The 17,801-nt window shown below is 47.3% G+C and overlaps 5 protein-coding genes across 5 annotated transcripts; 3 read left to right on the plus strand and 2 right to left on the minus strand.

Moving 5' to 3' along the window:
• Positions 1-4,303: 4,303 nt before the first annotated feature.
• Positions 4,304-5,902, minus strand: PGRI_041380 (J domain-containing protein; the record flags this gene model as incomplete). The annotated part of the gene is made up of 1 exon (XM_040791851.1): positions 4,304-5,902. The coding sequence occupies one exon, from the start codon at positions 5,900-5,902 to the stop codon at positions 4,304-4,306; it is 1,599 nt and encodes a 532-aa protein (XP_040643761.1).
• Positions 5,903-9,085: 3,183 nt separating this feature from the next.
• On the minus strand, positions 9,086-10,367 carry PGRI_041390 (metallophosphatase domain-containing protein; the record flags this gene model as incomplete). The annotated part of the gene is made up of 2 exons (XM_040791852.1): positions 9,086-10,023; positions 10,172-10,367. 2 exons carry the CDS (start codon positions 10,365-10,367, stop codon positions 9,086-9,088), a joined length of 1,134 nt encoding a protein of 377 aa, XP_040643762.1.
• A 760-nt stretch (positions 10,368-11,127) lies between these two features.
• Positions 11,128-12,102, plus strand: PGRI_041400 (60S ribosomal uL13 domain-containing protein; the record flags this gene model as incomplete). Its single annotated transcript, XM_040791853.1, has 4 exons — positions 11,128-11,148; positions 11,239-11,374; positions 11,449-11,893; positions 11,964-12,102. The coding sequence occupies 4 exons, from the start codon at positions 11,128-11,130 to the stop codon at positions 12,100-12,102; spliced, it is 741 nt and encodes a 246-aa protein (XP_040643763.1).
• A 777-nt stretch (positions 12,103-12,879) lies between these two features.
• On the plus strand, positions 12,880-14,828 carry PGRI_041410 (putative AMP-binding domain protein; the record flags this gene model as incomplete). Its single annotated transcript, XM_040791854.1, has 5 exons — positions 12,880-13,014; positions 13,069-13,264; positions 13,324-13,770; positions 13,858-14,466; positions 14,521-14,828. 5 exons carry the CDS (start codon positions 12,880-12,882, stop codon positions 14,826-14,828), a joined length of 1,695 nt encoding a protein of 564 aa, XP_040643764.1.
• A 797-nt stretch (positions 14,829-15,625) lies between these two features.
• PGRI_041420 (putative ubiquitin ligase complex F-box protein GRR1) lies at positions 15,626-17,498 on the plus strand (the record flags this gene model as incomplete). The annotated part of the gene is made up of 3 exons (XM_040791855.1): positions 15,626-16,357; positions 16,415-17,095; positions 17,160-17,498. The coding sequence occupies 3 exons, from the start codon at positions 15,626-15,628 to the stop codon at positions 17,496-17,498; spliced, it is 1,752 nt and encodes a 583-aa protein (XP_040643765.1).
• Positions 17,499-17,801: the final 303 nt, after the last annotated feature.

Genomic DNA, 17,801 nt, shown 5'->3' on the forward strand with positions numbered 1-17,801 from the left:
CTGATAGATAATTGGACGTTGTTTGGTAGCTACTCTTTCAATCTGTTATGCATTGGACAAGTGAATATATCGATTTAAATTGGGGCCTCAAATATGCGATATGAAGCCGATGTTACCCATACATGTAGGAGGAGATTTGTCACATGAGGAAAGGTCACTGAAGGCGAACCAGTCTACAGTGAAGATTTTAGTGGAAGCAACTTTATTCACTGATACGCTTGATATAGTCGATTTGCCCAAATTCTGACATCGGAGGAACTTTGGGTTGTTGATAATTAGACTCAGATGTAGCCCACACCCGTGGACGGCTCGGATTCCGGCAGTCAGCTCAACAGAGCAGAGTGTGGACGGCAATGTTAAAAGAATGGATATGTTGTCGCATTGTACGACGAAGAAACAACATAGCCTGAAACAGAGAAGTTAGTTTTCAGTGTGCAACCAAGTGACGACGTAGCCCGGCATATATGATATATCTTTAGTAGGGTCAGAGTTAATCATGAGGCTGCGTACAATTATGTAGTCCAATATGCTGAATTTCGCTTCCGCTCGATGCCTGGCAAAGCTTTAAACTCCGGAGAGCCTGATGATTGGCTTGTGTTCTTGCTAACAAATACTAATTGAAGTTTTAGAAGATAGCACTCCACGTGCTAGAGCACGGTAAAAACATAGTCGTACTCTTTGCATGGCGTATCGAACATCGTGTAAGAGGCCCCCGAGGGAAGCTGGTCGAGGCTCTTAATCAGATTGTGAACACTCCACTCTTTTATAGTGCATACACATGTCATGATAAGGATAATATCATAGAGTAGCCTCCGGCAGGGCCTTCACATCCCTCGTCGCCGGCCAGTGACGTGGAATTTAGTAGTTGTAATATTTTGAAACACCCTATTGGAATCTGATACAATGAAACGGAGAGCCACCGTGTACGACAGTAAATGTTTTCCCCAGGTGAATGCCGGTGCTCACTTCAGCTATGAACAGAGGTTGTTGCTGTCCGCAACTAGCACATTTTCTTCTTGTGGAAGCAGTTTCTGATAAGGCCTGTATCCAGTTGTGCCTATGTGGTAACTTGTTTTGCTCGGACGATATGATCCTGACGGCCCACATGATCTTGCTTTCGTTCCAGTGGAATCTTCGATTTTTCTGCAGGTGTTATTGAACTGCTTAGGGACGAATTCCACCAAATGCTATGAGTGCTTATCAGGTAGCGGTAGTATCAAACATTTCAGCACTGCAAGCATGTTGGAGTCCCGCTGCGAGGGCAGTGTCATAAGAAAAGATAACCAGCCCTAAAGGTTGGCAGCAAACTCACAAATGACTAGAGATGTGGCAATTGTGACGAGCCAACCCTTGAAGACCATATTTAGTATGTGGTTGTTGAACGCGGCAAATCACAACAATCCAGACCAATCAAGCCCTTGATTTTTCACAAATTATACATACCAGAAAGGCGAGGAGGAGCCCTCGAGAGAGGATCCGAATCATTGTTTTCCCTAGATCGTGCCTTCCCCAGGTCATGTGCCTTCCTCGGCGGGGTCAGGTGATGAGATGTAAACATTCCAAGGTTTGATTTGACTTCAATATACTTTTTTCCCGAGGTCCCTCTTTCCTCGTTCCCTTCTCTAACTATAAGCTCCGCTCCCCCTCCCTTTGTTTTGCCCTCACTGTGCTTTACGGAGAATGTATGCGTTAGATGAAGCCCCTCACAAAAGTGTACATCGGTACTAGCGAGAAAGACAGGCCGAAAACGTGTGGGGCTTGTGCCTTCCCTCCGACATATGCTGTGCCCACGGAATATATTGTATCTTTCGTGAGATCGCTACCTGTGATATCTCCCTGCCTCTAAGAGATCTGCCAAAGATACTTGGCCACATCAAGGGACTGCCTGTATTTGACACAGAGAAACATTTTTGTGGTTAGTACTTCATTTCAAGGTGGAGAGTCTCATCGACGGTACTCCATAGTACAACCGAGATTGCGGGGGATCTACTACCCGTAGAACCCACAGTGGCGCATTATCGTGGCGTATGTCCGTGCGCAACCAGTCTGTCAAATGGACCACGGGTCTATCCTCTTAGAAACCCGAAGGTGAGATATGCCAGTACATATGCCCTCACATATAGATTGGAACAACGAAGGACCATAGCCCAAGACAATCCATGGGACTAGTTCTGGTGGGTCAACATATATGGGCTTTATACTCTTCTCTGACTCCGACAAGCTAAAGGTAAATCATGTACTCTCCTATGTGCATCCTTAGTAGCGCTACAATGTTAGGTTGTGCCCATATCATCTCATGAGGTTTTCAATGACACATTTCACCATCGAAGCATCCGGCCAGGCCTAAGTTTGTTTTGTCTTCTTGGAAAAAAATAACATTTAGCATCTCTCGAACTTCGTCATATCCTGTATGACACAAATTAGATATTCTTTCATTTCTTTTAACAAAGAGCGAGTTTTACTATAAGTACGCCTCTCAATGCTTTTACCAAGGGCCCTTCGACGCGCTTCACATCTATACAATCCCAACCATTCTCATGAAAAGCACTAAGCATCTTCTAAAGAGCGTAGGCTCCAAAGCTCAGTCCATTTCTTACTGCCATCAGTACAAACTAGAGCCTCACCCATGGCTTAGTGACCTATACATTTCACAAATAGTCAGGCCATCAGCTCACAGGAAAGTGTTTCTCGGCCCGCTAGCCACCAGAAGTGCGTTGGCTAGCGCAAATTATGCTGTTGTGGCAGCCGCTCAACCTCTACTAACGGGAGCACAAATCTGATAACATGGAATGATAGCACCGAAAAACGCTGTGATCTCAGAAGACGCCTATTTAGCTACACCAAGCAATAGCTCAAAAAACAGCACCAAGTTACATACAGTATCCTTTAGGTTCTGGAACTTGATACGTAGATCTCATCTATGTATGCAAATCTCACTCGGAACACTCACAAGATATTTCTCCTGTCATCACACATGGACTTTTCCATGAGATTCAGCCAAAGGTATTAATTAGTATGGTTTTACACTACGTACCAATGATTCAGTATTCTGAGAAAATATGAATCTAAGATATCCCAATGTTCGCAAATGCCAATGGTATGGAAACAATTGCCTACTAATATTGTGACTGAACATATGTTTAGAACTGGGCTCGATGTGATGTCAGATTGTGTTCCTCAAGCTTCTCCTATGAATATATATAACGTACAGATCTGCAATATTAACGGCTCAATTAATTGCAGTGACCTGACCTCTGGGAGCAAGCTAATATCCTATTCTGCAAGACTTATCCTTCTATGTTGATGCTGTGGCGATGTTAGTCTAACAAGAAACAATTTGCCTCATACCCTTGTGGTTATTACACCTGGGAGTGCTAACTATATTCCTTCTAGGCCAACTTTGAAACTAGGTGGCGTCGAAAAGTATCTCCTATGAACAAATATTAGCCAATTAAAAGTTTCAAGGCTAAGCACTAGAATGAAAGCGTTGTTGCATTGAGTTGATACCTAAATTCTAAAGCGACAAACACCAAATTCACATAGAGCCTCGACCCTTGACAGTCCAAGGCTGAACAGCCCCAATAGTATAACATCAATAGTTGCGGTCTAAACGATTTCAAGGTTTCACTAATCGAACAGTCCTAGATACATCAGCATTCTATTCTTAGAAAATCAAATCACCGTTGCCTTGCCCCGCCACTTCGGTGGCCCCGATTCCAGCCCAACCCAACCCAACCGACATATCCGTCTTACAGCGAAAAACAGAAACAAAGCAAACAAAGGAAGGTTATGGCATATCATATCATATGGAAAAAGCGTAATTCGTTAATTGGATTTCTCCAAGGTAGTCCACGGGGTAAGCCTTCAGCCCAGGAGTACGACGTATATAAAAAAGATAAAAAAAAGACAGTAGAACAGGACCTCGGTAGAAGGCAAAAGGTAGTCAGCAGGAAGCAGAACCCGAGACAATTGCATACGCCACAAGTGCAGGATTTGAGGCACAGATGCAACACACCACCCACACCCATACCCGCCCTAATGCGCCAGTGACAAAGATACACCCCGGTCCTGGTGTCCCCGCGCAGCCGGGACAAGAGAGATGACACGAATGGAAATCGCAATTTCCCAAGAAAAATGTCCGGATGTTCGGTGAAACAGGCGACTCATATGTGAAAAGCGGAGTGGAAACGCCCCAACTCCTTGATGAGATCAAAAAAATAGATATTGTTTAAAAGTAAAGATTGAAGCACATTGCAGGCGTGAATTGTCGTAGGTTATCGTATTTATGGGTTTCGTGGTTGGATTAATAGGCAGACTGGCGTCTCCCCGCAGCAGGAATGCGATATTCCTCGTCGTATGGGTAATAGCGTTGTCTCGGCGAGTAGATCACGTCTTCTTCCTTGTATGCCCTCCCATACTTGACTTTGACGTCCTTTTCTACGGGGCGGGTAATATATTCGACGTCCGGATGGGGACGAGAAGAAGGGCGCGCAGACCGAGTCTCAACACGAGGCAAGGCTTCCCCGGTATAGGTACTGCTTCGCTTGGGTGTTTGGCGTGTAGAGGATACGCGATCCCGGTCGGGGGATCTCGCCGAGCGATACTTTGATGACTTTGGTTCTGCAATGATGTGCTCTGGTTCCTTGACAACCATGTAACGGACTGAGGTCTTGGGAGAGCTTCCTCTGGGAAGCATTTCAGGGGTACCGGGACTGGAATATCCCGAGTCGTCGCGCCTCCTGGAAGTCCGTGGTGGAGGTTGCTCCCGGGACATTTCGTATAGTGTTGAGTCCCGACTCTCCCGCTTTGGACGGACGACGCCAGGGGCGGTTGCGGAGCGGGTGTTGAGGAAAGGACGGAGACCCTTGATACCCGGGGTGGTTGCGGAGGGTTGCAGCTTAGGTGGCCTGGTCTCATAAGCTCGAGATTGTTCCAGGTGCTCATAGGAATTATCGCGCGATGAAGAGCGACGGCGGGTGGACCGTCCCGTGGATCGCGACCCGGACAACTCTGGTTCCGGCGAGGAGCGACCATGGCGTCGTCGTGGGGACTTGGAACTCCGGGCTTTAGATGCGATATAATCCTCTGCAATGAAGTATTGACTATCGAGCTTGGACCAGCGATCTTCCACATCGGTCTCCTCTTCGTAGCGGCGTTCGCGACGACGAGAGTCCGATGGTCGGGATCGTAACTCTCGCTCTACCTGGGGTGTCCGTTTGATGTGATAGCGGCGGGGAGCGGTGGAATCGGATGTCTCTTCCTCGGATTCTGCATAGGATCCAAATGTATCGCGCTTTGCCTCGGCCTGTCGTCGTCGCTCCACATCACGCATCTTCGCACGGTCGGAATGCGTCGCCTTGGCCGTTGCCTTGGCCGCTTCCCGCTCTTCCTTTGCCTGATGATACATGCTCATCGGTGTTCGACTCTTCTTCTTCTCTTCTGTCTGTTTCGTCTTTGAGCGTAGGCCAAACTCTTCGCATTTGCGGGCCGTTGTGGAGCGGGGCTCATCTGTGAATCGTAATTCTTCCTCAAAGAAGACTTCTATGGGGACTCTCTCCTCCATGAAGTGACCATTGCGGAATTCCCGAGTGCCGCCTGCACTCCCCCGTGGGGAGTTGTAGGTAGAGTCTGTTCGTCTGCGTTCCAGCAGTTCACGCTTCAGCTCGGCAATCTTGACCTTTTGGTCATGTTTAGTCCGTCGGACATCGTCTGAGAGTAGTTCATAGGCCTGTTGGACTTTCTGAAATTCTTCTTGGGCAGCAATGCGCTGCGACTCATCTTGTATCTTGTCTGGATGACACTTGAGAACCCGCTTTCGATGGGCGGCCCTGATTTCAGGGATAGTGGCATCCTTGGCAACACCAAGTACTGCATATGGATCGATATCTGGAGGTATGGACATTGTAGGTAATGTTATCAATTCACTGAATTGAATGGGGATGAAAAGAGATGAAAGTGAGAGGTGGGAAAGAAGCGGTGGAGAAGATATGGAATGTCAACAACCTGATGTTGACGTAGGAAAGATTCCACACCGATCCAGAATGAACTGGAGATGATTTGCAATGCAGGAATGAAATAAAAGGGAATTGTCAACAATATGGCCGATTAACCGTAACTAAAGCCAACAAAAAAAAGGGACAATGAATCAGCTGTCTGAGCGGCCTCCTTTTTACCAACCGAATGTCAGGGGGCGAATGACTGCGCCACAATAGAATTTCATATGTAATATAGAGACATAGAGAGTCAAATAGACATAGAAAAGATACAAAAAATCTTATCAAAAAGATCAAAGCCCTACAAAGCCAGATATACCCAACCTAATATTTCTTTTCTGAAATTCCCAGTCTGTTCCTTTCACCGGTTTATTGGTGTAAGCACATCCGATTTGTTAGAAATTCCTACCAATCAAAGTCTTTAATACACGTTGGTTTTATAGTGGGGCGATCAATTAAACACGAGGGCCTTTCTCTAAAGGGGGGGATCGGGGGTTCCCCTCTTGAAATCGTCATGACGCCAATCTTTCCTTATTTCTCGATTCAGTCTCTCCTGCATACACCATACATATCCCCAACTTTCATCTCATTAGTGCGGGTGTTTGGCCCTTTTAGGTTCACTCGCCTCACTATTTTATTATTTCTTTTAATTCTTTATTTTTTCGCCTTCAATTCATAACCAGTTATAGTCAACTTGCTTACCTCAATCTGGAATATTTAATTGGTATTATATATTCTGTATTGTATAATAATAAAAAACCAGTACCTGACTTGTTCCATGGTAATACCCCCCGTCTTCCCGAAAGGTTCCGTGGGCCTTAAATTTCCTTCTGAAGAATGTCCATGTTTCTATATATAGTTAGATCTCATTCAATGTTGTATTTCATTCTTCGATGAGAATGTAGCTCACTAATATTACTAGAAATTACTTACTACGGAACACGAAAGTATCTTGGTTCAGGCATTGATTCGCACCCAATCCCTCCAAAGCTAGAACAGCTGGCATTTGTCCCACACCGGCCCCATTCTACGTGTCTTTGCTAGATACCCCCACCTAAGAGGCGACGGAGTACCTATCTTCCAACCATTAACTTGTACTTCGCAGACTATGAGATAATTGCAGACTGTCCATGGAACTACTTACCCCTTCTATCTCGGACCACCCGGTCTATCCACTGGCAAGTCATCTGGAACCCGGTACTGCGGTCCGCGCGGCGGAGGAAATATCCAGACTGGTATTGAAGCTGTGCCAGCCCTGATGACAAGTTTATTGGAAATGGGAATGCCGAGCGAATTAACTCCGCGTCAGGATTACCATATTATCTTACTCTGTATTATTAACTATTCTTGCTTACAACATATATTGTAAATTTAGTTTTACTAAGAATACCATAACTACATAGAAGTATGTTATACTCCGTATCTCTTTCTATTTAATGTCAAGGTGTCCCATGTTTCAAAGCAAGAAAAAGGCCCATCCATTCAAATTCCCGCCTCAAACATTGTCCCTCTATAGCACGCTCTCTTTTCTCTGGAACCTGTCATTTGACATTTTCCCGTGTGATAGTGATTGTGTTATACATTTTCTTGGTCCAGGAGTGGTCAATTTATCCCCAGGCAAGAATGGCATTAGACTGCGCTCTTTCCAACCTGACTGCGCCAGCCGAATCCATAATCCTCCGATCCCATCAGCGGTGCTCGCGAGGTCACACAGTATCTCCCTCTGAAACGTAGGGTCGTAACCTTATACGCTTAAACTGGGATCTACAGCTACCCCTCTTCCCTGACAGTCACGCAACCCCACTAGGACTAGTGTCGGTGAATTCGGGATTGGATGTTGACAGGAGAAAAGGTGTATCTATACTCCGTAGTATAGATAAAAACCATAGTAATATGTAGAATCGAAGTAGTTCAAGCAAGGTACACCTGATATATGTAGATATACTGAATAGCATTATATATACCGTGGCTGGCTAGAAGTGGTAGGTTTGCTACCCGGGAAACAGAAATGCAGATGTAATGCAGGCTGCAATAATGATGCCTAGTATTACCCTCTCATGCAATAATATCCTCTACTATTACAGGGTACTTATGTTGTACGAAGTACGAAGTACTCTGTACTCCATGTGGCCAGACCTCTCTCAGCCACCAAATATTTTCTAGAAAGCAGTGTGCAGGCCTAAGCACCAACCCTTGCGAGAAGCATGTGTTTCCCACGAGGATGGTGTGTTGGAGTGCGTTCCAGTCAAATCCCTGCTGAAGAACCGAACACAAACCCAAATCCCCAACCTATGATTAATACATGATCGGCTGCACATATGCTGTAGTCACATCGGGTATCAAGTCGTGAGTGGGAGGAGCGATTGGCTCAAGTTTTTGTGATTGTGCTTTGCGGCCCAGGCTTGGCCACTAACAGGTCGTTTGGAAGCGCTGCAATTTCCAGAACTTTTGAGTTTTGGGGGAGATCCCCTTTGCAGATGACTTGTGTAAATCATACTGTCGAGAACTTATGATCAAGGAAAGCTGTGATATCACAGGCGCGTGTGGCTTGATGTGATTGCGATCGGTCAGATGGGGTTGTACATTACATGCGGGGTATACGGAGTACATGAGACAAGAGGGGTAGTTTTTGAGGGTAAAAGGTGATTTCTTTTATTTCTTTATATGCTGTATTGATCTAGTGAATATTAAAATCTACATAGTATTACAAGTATCCCTACAGTACGGAATATGGAGCTTATGGATGCTCAAGTTCCATTGGCGGCCTGGATCACCCACCACCTGGGCCTCCGGGGCCAATGCGCACCAATTTAAGAAATGATGTAGGCGTAGACAATCTGACAGCGCTAGGATTGTTCATCAAGTCACTAGCCGACCAATGTTAAAAATCTTGAAGCATCGAGGCGTCCAACCACCAGCATCAAAAGGGCCAAAACTCATAAGCTCACTGCATGTCCCATGGAGATGGTAAAATCTGGCGTCAAGCCACCATGCGCGACCAAAGCAAAGGGAAGATTCCAGTAACGATCGATGGGATCGCCAGAATCAAATGCAATTTCCCAAAGTTGCTTAATTCCATGGATAGAACACATTCACCCGTTCGTGACCTCGTGGTCCTGCCACACGGGAAGTTCAAGATCGACCACAATCGGGGTATTGAACCGTTTGCCCCCCTGGTGAGGCCAACTAGTGGATACGACGGCGGCATTGATAATGCAGGTCTCCTTCCTTAGTGTTTGCAAGGCGTAATCAAACCCCCGGCTACTGGAGCCAGGGCTACCCGCACCCAGGGACAGATGAGCGCTCGGCGAGTTTTGTGGACTTGCCTTTTCAAGAACTCCAGATGACTTTGACCCTGGTGAGGCTGATGACTTTGGTTGAATATCTGCCAGATCATTTTGTCTTTGCCCAGGGTACGAAAATCCCTGGTTGTCTAGTCGTTTATCCCGTTTGCCAGTCAAATCAACTAGGCTTTGTTTCTTGCTGCCCATGGGCGGGAGAACGCCTCGAATGACATGGTCAACTGAATCAAATGGCGATGTTTCATTTTCTGTCTCTGTGTTCGTAAGCTTGCCTCGCCAACGAACTCGTTCGTACCCTCGTCCTTCATGCACATGGCCACAAACAGCTAAGTGCGGCCTGATGAGGCTCAACACACTGCGAAGCGCATCACACCCAACGAACATTCCGTTCGGTTTCTGGTCGCAGTGAGACTGCGGTGGCGTATGCGTGACGACGATATCCGTATCGATTGGTATATGACCCCACAGCGCAGCAGCATCACTCGATTTGTATCCGAATGCCCAGTTTCCTTGGGATGGCGAGTACGGGGACCCAAATATTTTGAATACCGTGTTTGGTCCGCCCGCTCGCTTTAAGCGAATCAGGGCGGGCTCATGGCGAAGTAGGATGACCGAAGGCGACTCCGTTATGAGTTTTAGGCAGCGGTATGGATCCTCGAGGAACTGGCCGTGGAAGCTTTCTCCATGCTCTCCGTAGAATGTTGGGTCTAAGGTGATATCGTGGTTTCCTGTTCAAAACGTTAGGGGTCTTGGGTCGACCTTTTCGTACTAACGAAATGGTGCGTTTTGTCGAGCAGCGAAGATATAACTTCTATTAATCCCGGGGATGAAATCAAGTGTGAATTGGGCACGTGAACAACATATTGAAGGACTGACCACCAACTATGATTTTGATTTCAAAGTCGGCCTTGCAGATCCAATCCATTGTCCTGCGGAGCTCTTTTAAGCTTCCATTGTTTGTCAAGTCGCCAGCATGAATCAGGACATCCCCGTCTGGTAGTTTGAAGCCAGCCTCGGAGGGCGTATATCCGTGTGTATCGGAGACGCAGACAAAACGCGTCTTTTGTCGCATGACTCGAGCATGCAGAGAACCCCTGCTCTAAGTTGTAATATTGAATGGAAATCAAGTTGGATTGTTGGCGTTTGGTGGAATCGCAAGCGTATAGGAATAGTAGGATGTGAGGCCCATGGGAAGTCTTGTTAGCCTTGGTTCTGTTTTCTATCAGGAAGTTCCTTTGGGGAAAAAACAATGGCCTCGACCCGCGCGGGCGAGGTTGGATACATTAGTCATCGGACCCAATGTTTCCACCTGAAGTTGCCTAGATCATAGATCTGACAATCGAAGAAGACGATAAGACAGACTTGAATGTTGTTTACAACAAGAAAGAGGTTTACATGGCAATGCAAGTGGAGGGTTGTAGTTATATATATTAGTATAATGTGACGTATTTGTCCTGAACATTGAAATACTAACTCCCCATTCCTTACAGCTTTGAAGATAACCAGTCGATCTTACTTCTAGAACAGGGTATATCAGCCCTAAGCCAATGCCCTAACGGCACAAAGAAGAGAGAACCATCATGGCGCACAGTGAGAAATAAAATTATTACATAATACAATACTGAGCGGATCCAGGACAGGCGTACCACGTGACCTACATGACCCATGATTGGTCATGCTTAGGGCTGCGACCCTCGCCATTAACACAAACTGAGCGGACCCTCGCTTAGCCCATTCTCATCGAGCCATCCGACTTCGTTGTGTGCGTCGACTTGACACCCACGACAACAACCGCCGACAACATCCATCCCACGGGACATTAGATCACCAGGATGTCCTCCTTCGAATCAGTGGTGCGTTTATACCCAACGACTTGAGTGCCGCCACTCTCGCCCCAAGTGTGCATGTCGAATTTGTCGCTGACTTGAATTGTTTGGAATTAGGTCGTCATCGACGGCAAAGGACACCTCCTCGGTCGTCTGGCCAGCACTGTCGCCAAGCAGCTGCTCAACGGTCAGAAGATCGTCGTCGTGAGATGTGAGGCCCTCAACATCTCCGGCGAGTTCTTCCGCGCGAAGCGTACGTTCAACCCCCTCTCGAATATTTCCTTTGCGTTCTGTGTGATATTGGGAATTGTGTGAATCAGTGTGGAGGAGACAAACGACCGACAACATCCGCAAATCGAGACTACTGGCAGTTCTTTGGTGGCAATTTAGGCCAAATTTTTGGAGGAAATGCTCTGCAACTTGGATATCAGAAAGCTGACTCGAAATTCCGCCATACAGTCAAGTACCACGCCTACCTTCGCAAGATGACTCGTTTCAACCCCACCCGTGGTGGTCCCTTCCACTTCCGCGCTCCTTCCCGCATCCTCTACAAGGCCATCCGCGGTATGATGCCCCACAAGACCGCCCGTGGTGCTGCCGCTCTGGAGCGCCTTAAGGTCTTCGAGGGTGTTCCCCCTCCTTACGACAAGAAGAAGCGTGTCGTTGTTCCCCAGGCTCTCCGTGTCCTGCGTCTCCGCCCCGGCCGCAAGTACTGCACCGTTGGCCGTCTCAGCCACGAGGTTGGCTGGAAGTACCAGGATGTTGTTTCCAGGTATGTGCAATCTCTGCTTAATCACTTGAGTGTGATTTGGCTCAACCCACAAATTCTAACACATTTACAGACTCGAGGAGCGCCGGAAGGTCAAGAGCAAGGCTTACTACGAGCGCAAGAAGGCCGCTCGTCGTGTTCTTGCCAAGGCCGAGCAGGGAGCGAATGTGGACAGCAAGACCAAGACCCAGCTTGCTCAGTTTGGCTACTAGATACCTTTAGCGCGGCTGGTTGTTGTGTCGAGCGATGGTTCTGGGATGGAATCGCGGGCGAATTTGAACGGCAAGCCAACCGACCTTTTTCTGTGGCCCGGTTCCCTAACTCATGAATACCACTGTCTGTGACGCACATGACGGCTCGGGGATTGGGGTCTTCGCAATTTTCAAAAGTCGAAATACGGAGTCGATTGGGATTAAAGGTTCAAAATAGCTGGCCGTTGACTCGCGCCGTGGCGGTTTAATCCAAAGAAACAATTTTCAAGAGTTCAACATGATTCTTATGATCAAAAAATACTTTGACCTATACTTTTTTTTTTCATATCTTGGTAACCCCCTTGATTTCCCCTGTAACATGTATTTTGCCCATATGTATCCCCACATTGCCCTGAGTATATCCATTATATATTAGATCCCGTTATAAAATGTGCCACTCAAAATTCCAAGTTGATTCTCCGTATCCACCTGTCATATCCCCACTTAACTTAACCGACCATGCCATATGTAATCAATTGAAGCGAGTATAGCCGTATGTAGATCAAGCCTTTCCCGAAATTGAGGTCATATTCAATCCCTTAGTCCGGATAATCCCCAGAGCTAGTACCCGAGCACCCCCGCCTCCCCCCTAAGTTAACCGCGCTTGTGCCATCCCCGCATTTTCTCCAACTTGGAGATTTTGTTTTTCTAGTACTTCTTCAACAACTACATACCCCTTGTTAATTTAACACACTTATCCTTTTTCTCTCGCATCAATTCACACGCACCCAGCATAGTATGTCTGGTTCGAAGTCTCGATTGTCTGGCCTACTTGGCCATTTCACAGGTTCAACACCGTCTGAGCCCCGTGTTAATACCCACACGCTATCACCGACTTTCTTCCTTCCTCGTGCTGCTGCCGTTGAACCAAATGTAAGCCCAATGGTACCTAGATAGTATACAATGGTCTAACAAATAATCACACAGGCTGAGGCGATCTACCATGTAACTGCCAACAACAAGATCCTTCGCAGGAGCTATGGCGAGACTGCAGACCGAGCGAGGGGTCTCGCTTACTACCTCAAAAAACATGGGTTCAGCAGAGTGGGGATACTCTGTCCGAATACCCCGGCATTCCTCGAGTCAATTTTTGGAATCGCCGCAGCTGGCGCTGTCAACATTGGTAACCTAATGTCTTTTGAGAAGGGATATCGGTTACCGATTAAACTAACATGTTTGCAGCTGTCAATTATCGTCTGAAACAAGATGACATTGCTTATATATTTGATCATGGTGATGCGGAAGTGATCATTGTCGACGAGGAATATGTTCCACTTCTGGAGAACTATCGATCCCAACACCCCAACATCCATATTATCGTAGATACTGATACCGATGCAACGGAGGGTGAGCTGACCGGTCCTTTCGACGAGGCTGTCTTGGAAGGTCTCAGACACGATATCGATACAGGCTCTAAGGGCTGGGAAGGACTCGAGAGCCAAGCTGCCGATGAAGAGTCCACACTTGCGTTGGCATATACCAGCGGGACTACAGCCCGCCCCAAGGGCGTTGAGTTCAGTCATCGAGGGTGCTATTTGGCAACATTAGGAAACATCATTGAAACTGGCCTGAACTACCATCGCGGGCGTGCCCGTTATCTATGGACTCTACCCATGTTTCACGCTATGGGTGAGTGCATCTCCTCCAGAGTGATTTATTGATCTGCATGCCTAAAACATATATTTATACATATAGGCTGGACTTTTCCATGGGCAGTGACAGCCGTCCGTGGTACTCATTATTGCCTACGCAAGATAGACTACCCCGAAATCTGGAGGTTGCTGAAAAATGAGCATATCACCCATTTCAATGCTGCACCGACTGTTAACACTTTGCTTTGCAACGCGAAAGAAGCAGAGAGACTTCCCGAGGCTGTGCGCGTTACAGTTGCAGCAAGCCCGCCCACGCCTCTCCTCTTCGAACAAATGACCGACCTAAACTTGCATCCGGTACATGTTTATGGAATGACGGAGACTTACGGCCCAATCACCAAGGGCTACCATTTGCCGGAATGGGACGCGCTTCCTCTCAAGGAGAAATACCAGAAGATGGCCCGCCAAGGCCACGGCTTTATTACAAGTCTTCCAGCTCGGGTTATAAAGACGGAAGTGCCTGAAGGGACCATTACCGATGTTAGCAAGGATGGCCAGGAGATTGGCGAAATCGTTTTTGTCGGAAATATCTGTGCTCGAGGGTACTACAAAGACCCCGAAGCAACTCGGAAACTATTCGCGGGGGGTGTCCTGCACTCCGGAGACTTGGCTGTCTGGCATCCCGATGGCGCGATTCAGATTCTCGATCGTGCGAAGGATATCATCATCAGTGGTATGTGGCAAGCGACCTTAATGCCAATAGACCAGGTATGCTAACTATGATTAGGCGGCGAAAATATCTCCTCAGTTGCACTCGAGTCTATGCTCGTTATGCATCCTGACATTTTGGAAGCTGGTGTCGTTTCTGTCCCTGACTCCCATTGGGGCGAACGCCCTAAAGCCTTTGTTACAGTGAAAGAAGGCAAGAGCCTACAAGGTTCAGACTTGATTGATTGGGCTCGAAATGTTAGCGGAATCAGCAAGTTTATGATTCCTCGAGAAGTGGAAGTGGTTACTGAACTACCTAAGACCAGCACTGGCAAAATCCGGAAGAATGTCTTGCGTGACTGGGTGAAGGGTTCGAGGGAAGCATAGACAAAGAAAAAGACAAAGACTGGAGATGAATATATTTCTATGTATATGGTTATATATGAATACAGAGATTCTGGAAGAAAGTAGGGCTTCCCCGGTGGGCCGTACATTCCAATGGTCAGATGTCCGGTATTCCCGAGTAGATCGATTGCTAATCAAGCACGAGGTCACATCAAGCGACCTATACTTCACGACTTCATAGTCTGAATCAATGTATTCTAATAATTTTCTCTTATATAAAGCAGTTCATATTAAAATTCATACCCCAAAGGACTGTACAAATCTACATACTCCCATCTTATCAAACGATAAGCAGTGCTTGGCATTGACTCCGCAACACTGTGAAACCCGGCCCCATTGCCTCATCTCCCCCTCCATGCCGCTTTTATCCCTTCACATTTACTTGCATTGATTTTCCTGGTTACGCATTTGCATCTGACCCAAGGGGTGCTTGGGGTCATGATCTAGATCGCTTCGACTTCATTCTGAACGACCTGTCCCTTTCAACTTCTCCCTTGCCATCCAAATACACGCCGCGACACCACGCTTACACCCCTCGTGCACCCACCTTGCAGCAGATATTTCCCGAAAACTACATCCATCCACTAGTCTTCAGACAAAAAAAGTCTTAGGACTGTTAACTGATCAAAGACTGGCTGCATCTGTGGACCGGACTTGCCTGTTCCAGTCTCACATGCACTGCCCATGCAGAGTTCTTTGAAGTTATGAGATTTCAACCATACCGACACCCGAAAAATATATTGAAGCGAAACTCGAAAAGAGAATCCACACCCACTAAGATGCATCGGCTACGAGAAGCCGGTCGATGCCCAAGTGCAGCCCCTTCCGAAACCTCTGGATCGACGTCACCCGAGCGTGCCGCCGATGATGACACCGATTTCTTCATGGCCCAGGCCAACGACTCGCAATCTTCTATCGGGGTGGCCAATTTCCGCGACTCTCGCTTGTCAAGTGAACCATCCGAGCCGCTGCCGCCGATCGGCCGCCTCCCACCCGAGATTCTGATCGCGATATTCTCGAAATTGGTTGCGCCCTTAGATATGCTGAACTGCATGCTAGTATGTCGTGGATGGGCTGCAAACGCTGTAGGGATACTGTGGCATCGGCCGACTTGCAACACCTGGGCCAATGTGAGAAGCGTGACTACGTCGTTGGGGAAACCGGATAGTCTTTTCAACTACGCAGACCTTATCAAGAGACTGAATCTATCTGCTCTGGCAGATGATGTCAGCGATGGGACTATCCTCTCTTTCAACCAGTGCAAGCGTATTGAGCGGTTGACATTGACAAGTTGCAAGAACTTGACGGATAAGGGCGTTTCGGACTTGGTGGAGGGGAACCGGCATCTGCAGGCATTAGATGTTTCAGAATTGCGACACCTTACAGACCACACGCTCGCCACGGTGTCTAGGGACTGTCCCCGCCTGCAAGGCCTGAACATCACGGGATGTTCAAATATCACCGACGACGCGTTGCTCATTGTATCACAAAAGTGTCGCCAAATCAAAAGGGTATGTGGATTATATGCTGGATTTTGGGGTAGACCTCGATCGCTAACCGCATAATAGTTGAAACTGAACGGGGTTGCTAATGTCTCAGACCGGGCCATTCAATCCTTTGCCGAGAACTGCCCGTCTATACTGGAAATCGACTTGCATGACTGCAAACTTGTCACTAGCACATCAGTTACTCCAATGCTTACGACACTGCGGCATCTCCGAGAACTGCGGCTCGCACACTGCACTGAAATAGACGACAGTGCGTTCATGTCGTTACCTCAAATGACCTTTGATAGTCTTCGCATCCTCGATCTCACTGCGTGCGAGAACGTCAGGGATGACTCAGTAGAGCGGATTGTGCGTGCAGCTCCTCGTTTGCGCAATCTGGTACTGGCCAAATGCCGATTTATCACAGATCGATCTGTGATGGCAATTTGCAGGCTAGGAAAGAACCTCCACTATGTGCACCTGGGCCACTGTTCGAATATCACAGACTCGGCCGTCATGAACCTGGTCAAGTCCTGCAACCGCATTCGATACATCGACCTGGCCTGCTGCAACCTCCTAACGGACCGTAGTGTACAGCAATTGGCAACCTTGCCGAAGCTCCGAAGAATCGGTCTTGTTAAATGTCAGGCTATCACTGATCAGAGTATCTTAGCGTTGGCACGGCCCAAGATGGGCCACCATCCTTCCGTCAGCAGTCTAGAGCGTGTTCACCTGAGTTATTGTGTTCAGTTGAGAATGAAGGTGAGTCTTGTCCGAAGGGAGAGTTCTACTATACACGATATGCGATACTGACATTACGGTTTAGGGTATTCACGCTTTGCTGAATAGCTGTCCACGCCTGACTCATTTGAGTTTGACCGGTGTCCAAGAATTCCTGCAAGATAGTCTCACTGCATTCTGCCGAGAAGCTCCCCCGGAGTTCACGCAACAACAACGGGACGTATTCTGTGTGTTCAGCGGTGAGGGTGTCAATCGGCTGCGGGACCACTTGAACCGAAATGAACCCCAATTCCAAGAAGAAGCCGAAGCCACGATGTACGATGACGATGAAGAACTGGACGAAGATGAGGGCCAGATGACCGGACTGATGAACGCAACTGTCATCAACGACGGAGACGATGATTATATCGACGTTGGGCCTTGAATACTTGATACGATACCCCTTTTCTTTGCAGTCGGAAATATGCCCAGACCATCGCATTTATCTTTTTTTATTCGATTCCCTGTTTTCTTTTATCCGCAATCCCTAGCTGGATACAGAAGGCAGTCATATTTCTACCCATATGAGCAAAGATCACCTTGTCCTTCATTCTGTGTTATTGTGGGATATGCATTAGTACGTTAGCGGTTACGGGTTTGGATTATTTTTTGTTGTCAATGTGTAATCGCATAGAATTTACGCAATTCATTTCATGCACTCGTCTCTCAAGTTCACATGATGACTGTA

Source organism: Penicillium griseofulvum (genome assembly GCF_001561935.1).
Source record: "Penicillium griseofulvum strain PG3 chromosome Unknown contig_89, whole genome shotgun sequence".
In the NCBI taxonomy this organism is placed as follows: domain Eukaryota; kingdom Fungi; phylum Ascomycota; class Eurotiomycetes; order Eurotiales; family Aspergillaceae; genus Penicillium; species Penicillium griseofulvum.